At 39.3% G+C, this 5,360-nt stretch overlaps 1 protein-coding gene across 1 annotated transcript; it reads right to left on the bottom strand.

Annotated features, from left to right (window-relative positions):
- Positions 1-700: 700 nt before the first annotated feature.
- On the bottom strand, positions 701-5,042 carry LOC149529043 (cytochrome P450 71AU50-like). Its single transcript, XM_089808101.1, has 5 exons — positions 5,025-5,042; positions 4,866-4,956; positions 3,798-4,664; positions 3,624-3,632; positions 701-1,496 (listed from the first exon to the last, which is right to left on the bottom strand). The coding sequence occupies exons 1-5, from the start codon at positions 5,040-5,042 to the stop codon at positions 868-870; spliced, it is 1,614 nt and encodes a 537-aa protein (XP_089664227.1). The 3' UTR covers positions 701-867.
- Between the last annotated feature and the right edge of the window lie 318 nt (positions 5,043-5,360).

Genomic DNA, 5,360 nt, shown 5'->3' with positions numbered 1-5,360 from the left:
TAGGTCTTTTTTTTATTTTGCCAATTTTTCTTTTTCTGCAACAACTGGTGGTTCTGGCGTTGTTTTGATATCTTCTTCTTCCTTTGAATGATTTTCCATCCTTCCTCTGCCTTCGATGGGCATTCTTTATTTTTTCCTTTGTTTAAGATCTCAAGCCTTCTGTTATCATATGCCTCGACAGTTTCCTTGAAAGAGTTAATTTGCCTAGCCTTATTATCTGATAGAATTTGAAACTGATTGAATGTATCGATGCGATTCCCATTAACTCTTGTTTCTTCTTGCCCTTGCGTATTTTTGTGATTGATATGGCTAATGTTTACTTGATGTCTATGGTTTTCTGCTCTGTTGTTAAGGTTTGGATTGTTTACAACTGTCGTTTGATGTCCTTTATTTAGTGCTTTGTAATACGGTTTTGAATCCGCATTATTTGATTTGCTTTGGTATCTCTGCTTTTTTTTCGAATTTGTTTTTCGCTCTTTTCCTACCATTTTCACTTTCATGTCCATATAATAATATATTTACCATGCTTCTTTTATTATTAGCCCATTTGTTTAAAAAAATTTTACAAATTCAGAAAAAATTGTACAATCCAACCTACAATTCAGTTTTTAATTTTATTAAATAAAAATACTAAGGACAACATGTAAAACTTATTAAAGAGCTATTATCAATGCAAATAAATAGTAGTAGAAAGTTGATGTGAGAATAATCGTCTAATATGAGGACTAACAGACTCCCCTCTATTATTAGTCTGTTCTGTTAAACTTGATGTTTATTTTTTTTCAAAGATTACGAGCCTCTCCCACTTTATCTAACCAGAACAAACTCTTCTAGCAACTAAGAGCCCACAACTTCTAAATTAGAAACCTAAGAAACACAATCACCATAGAATGCTTGGATAACTGGAAATTCAGTAGTGAGCCTCCATATAGGGCAGGCAAATAGCGAATTTTTCTTGGGAACAGTTATTCTAGACTGTTCAGCGATATCTATCTGGCCCTCCGCAGTCCAATCAAAGCAATGAATGAGCTGAACGAGTGCCAATTCACTAACAGAGATACCCATGGTAATCGCAGGGAATCCTCTTCTTCCTGTTCCAAAAGGCAGCAAATCAAAGTCCTGACCTCTCACGTCCTTATTACTCCCCATAAACCGCTCGAGATTAAAGTGACGAGCATCTTTCCAAACATTTTCGTCCCTTCCCATCGCCCACACATTCACAAGCAGCCTCGTCTTTGGCAGAATGAAATATCCTCCCACGTTGCACCCTTCCATCGACTCGTGCGGAATGAGCAGAGGAACTAGCGGGTGAAGCCGAAACGTTTCCTTCACAACGCATCGCAAGTAGTCAAGTTTCATAATGTCACTCTCCTTTATTCTGTGCTTTCTGCCCACAACACTGTCCATCTCTTCCTGCACTCGTGCCAGCGTTGCAGGATTCCTCAGCAGCTCACTCATCGCCCACTCTATCAATGTCACCGACGTTTCCGTCCCTCCTTTTTGATGAAAATTAGAACACAAACCAAACAAGAGAGAAAGCCATAGAGAGGAGAAGCCATGGAGAAACCCAGAAAATGGGCTCTGCTGAACACAGACCCAGTCCATTATATTTATAGAGAAATACATATTAAATGCCACTTAACACTCTAGGAGGAGTTAGCTGAAATATTAATGAAAGGTAGTTGGAGTGGATGGTGGAAGATTGAACATGTGCATAAAATTGTCTATGGTCTGTGTTGGGCAGCTGGTCTGTGCCGACCATATCTAAAATAATTAATTTATTTCAACATCCCCCCATAAATTAATTATCATATTTTTATTTTTTTTAGAAATCCCTCCATAGTCTAAAGACGATGGGTCCTAGCCTTAAGCCTTGTTAGGTACCCATTTACAATCAATTATCAAATGCTTTCACTCATCTTGTTTCCCTCATCATAATCACTCTAGGTTTTGTACGGATTACCCATAACCGATGCAATATCAAAGTGGTTTTAAGTTCACCACAAACTTCTCAAACATCACACAAATGGTTTCAAGATCACCATAAACTTTGTACTCAAATGGTTTACAAACCAAGCACTCATTGGTTCTAATGACCACGAATCATCACTATGGGGAAACTATCACCACTTTGGGCCTTTCTTTTTTGTACCTGCATCAAACTAAATATTGAGTCCATATAAAAAGTAATCCATCTACTGAGATACATGGGTACCCAGCCATTGTACTCGCCAGTTCTATAAGAATCATTTTCACATACATGGTTCATCAATATGTCAAACCAAAAACATTTGGGGTGTCGGGCACAACCGATAATGCACCCCATACATTCACATAGCCCATTAAAAATCATCACTAATTCAATTTTAATCACTTGGTTGGGGGATATCAATGCAATCAACTTCTATTACATGACCACTATCAAGAACATCATATCCTTCACAATTAGACAAACAAATTCTCACTTCCAATCCCAATACTTTTATCCAATCAGCACACACAAAGACCTTTGCACCATGACAACAATTCTAGCATGCCATCTCTTTTCATAATGAATGCTAACTCCTACAAATGACTTATAATACTCTACACATATTTCAAATAAAAACACATAATAAAGTACTATTAATAATAACAAAATTAGCTTTCACCTTCAATTTTAGCTTCCTTTTTTTCATGGCTTCTCTCTTTCTCATAGCACTCCCTTGATATTTTCATGTCACATTAGAAATATGTATGCAATCTTTGGCTCTCCCGCTTGCACAAAGTTGCTCCACATCCCACAAACATATGAATAACAACTTGACATTCCCGCATTAATAGCAATCCAACACTCTTGAGTTGCTTCAAATCAGCAATGCTTCTTTATTTTTGATTATCCACTCCAATTTCACACATTTCCAACAATATCATACTTTCAATTTTCTCTTCCTTCTAGCAATATCTTTCTTTAGCACGAGCTATCCTTTAACACAATATGCTGCCTCGTTAACTGACTACATCACAAATCACATTCTTTGCCCAAATACACCACCAACCATCTTCCATTCAAAGACAATATCAATCATCTTTCACAATGGCTTGAACATTCACTCTCACACATGATAACAATCTCTTTTGAGGAAATTTCTTTGGATCTCCTTTGCAACACTTTTTTCCTCTTTCAGCTCACTTAACAAATTAACATTCACAGAACTTCAATCCAGCTCCATAATGGGCAGCCTTCTCACAACAGCAACCTTCTTCACAAGACATTAGCAATCATATCACAATCTTTCACTCCACATCTTTCAATCACAATATTTCAGTCATTGCTCTCTCAAGACTTTTGGATCATTTACCATAAGCTCTGATACCATGATGAAAATTAGAACACAACACAACAAAGAAACCAAACAATAGAGAAAGCCATAGAGAGGATAACCCATAGAGAAACTCAGAAAATGGGCTCTGCTGAACACAGGTCCAGTCCATTATATTTATAGAAAAATACATATTAAATGTCACTTACACTCTAGGAGGAGTTAGCTGAAATATTAATGAAAGGTAGTTGGAGTGGATGGTGGAAGATTGAACATGTGCATAAAATTGTCTATCGTCTGTGTTGGGCGGCTGGTCTGTACCGACCATATCTAAGATAATTTATTTATTTCAACACTTTTAACATATCCTGCTAGCAGATAATATATTTCTTGAAGAGCCAACACATTTGCTCCACTGATAGTTAAAAGCAAAATAGTTTAAGTAATTTGTAATCAGATTTCATAAAGTCAAGACGACCATGATTGTGAACTTACCAAAGATCATGGCTTTGATGTGAGTTCGTGATATCGTCTGGCCCTCCGAATCGGCCATCTCTAGCATCACGTCTACCAAATCTTTAACGCGATCCTTTTGACCTTTTCCATTATCCAACATGTGTTCGTCAATTACTTTTTCTCCAAATCCGTCGAATATTTTGTGGACGGTCTGCGTGCGTCGACGAACTCCGTGCAAGTCGAGGCAGTCGAGAGAATGAATGAAATCGCCGATGCAAAATGTACCAGCCACAACAAACATCTCTTCAACCATTTCTTTGAAGCTATTTCCCCCATTCAACTCATTGTCGGAGTACGTCCTGCTGGCAAACATTCTGCACGTAATATGTTGTGTTAGGGAGGAAAGCCTCTTCTTCACATCCACACACTTCGCTCCGCGCCCGCTTTCCTGCCAGATGGACGCGACCATGGCAGAAACTTCTTCCTCTCTGACAAATCTGAAAGAATCGATTCTCTTCACTGTGAGCAGCTCCACCGTCAAGAGCTTTCGCATCTGCCTCCAGTAAGATCCATAGGGGCTAAACGATACGTCTTTATGATCATAGCATATGTATTTCCCGAACGCGCAGTTTGGTCTGCTTGCAAAGACCAAATCGTGAGTTTTGAGGAATTCCTTTGCCGTGCCGGGGGAAGACACCACAACGGTAGGGACGGAGCCCAGGCGGAGAAACACAATGGGTCCGTATTTCTTTGACAATGTTGCAAGAGCCTGATGAGGAAGGTTTCCCAAGAGATGGAGGCTTCCGATGAGTGGCCATGGTTGTGGTCCAGGAGGCAACTTCAATTTGGGGCCATTTCTCCTAAGTCTATACACGAAGCTGAAGATGAGAAAGAAGATAGCAAATCCTACGGGACCGCCTCACTCAGTAACGAAGTCATGTTGGGCCAAAAAGAAAACCAGGAAGCCTTCAATGAATGGAAACTCATACCAAAAAACCCTTTCAATATCGTCCACATGGTTTACCACTGTATAATTAGGTCACGTAACTCTAACCACAACGCGAACAAAGCAAGTTAAGCCTACCAATAAATGGCAAAATAGGCTACCGTTTAGTTGATTTCGAGGGCCTGCAGCAAGAGTTTGCAATGTCCAGTGATGGTTATTCTTTGGAGCGAAGCATCCATAACCAGATATGATCTATAATATGCTCCAAATTCATGACTTTTAAAATATTAACCACGCTAGGGATTGTTGGGCTCATTTACCGTTGCACCAAAAGCCATGACTGTTAGTGAATATGGAACACCACATAATTAACCACCTGTGGGCAGGGGAGCGCATCGCATCACCCAACAATCTCCTCCTCGACACGCATACCAGGTGCTTACGCGGGTCGGGAAGACACCAGGGAGATTTGAACCCATGGCCAGGCCAAAACTAGGCTCTGATACCAATTGTAAATTAACCAAGAATGCGAAAGAAAAATACAAAACAGCAAAAACGCATAAACACAGAGTTTATCGTGGTTCACCACAAATGTGGCTACGTCCACACTGAGAGCAGAGGAATTATATTAATGAGAAAAACCAATTTAGTTTACA

This window comes from Cupressus sempervirens, chromosome 11 (assembly GCF_028749045.1).
Source record: "Cupressus sempervirens isolate cs-2001-9-10 chromosome 11, ASM2874904v1, whole genome shotgun sequence".
Lineage (NCBI taxonomy): Eukaryota > Viridiplantae > Streptophyta > Pinopsida > Cupressales > Cupressaceae > Cupressus > Cupressus sempervirens.
The sequence above is the reverse complement of the archived record's forward strand: the minus strand, read 5'-3'. Positions and strand labels throughout refer to the sequence as shown.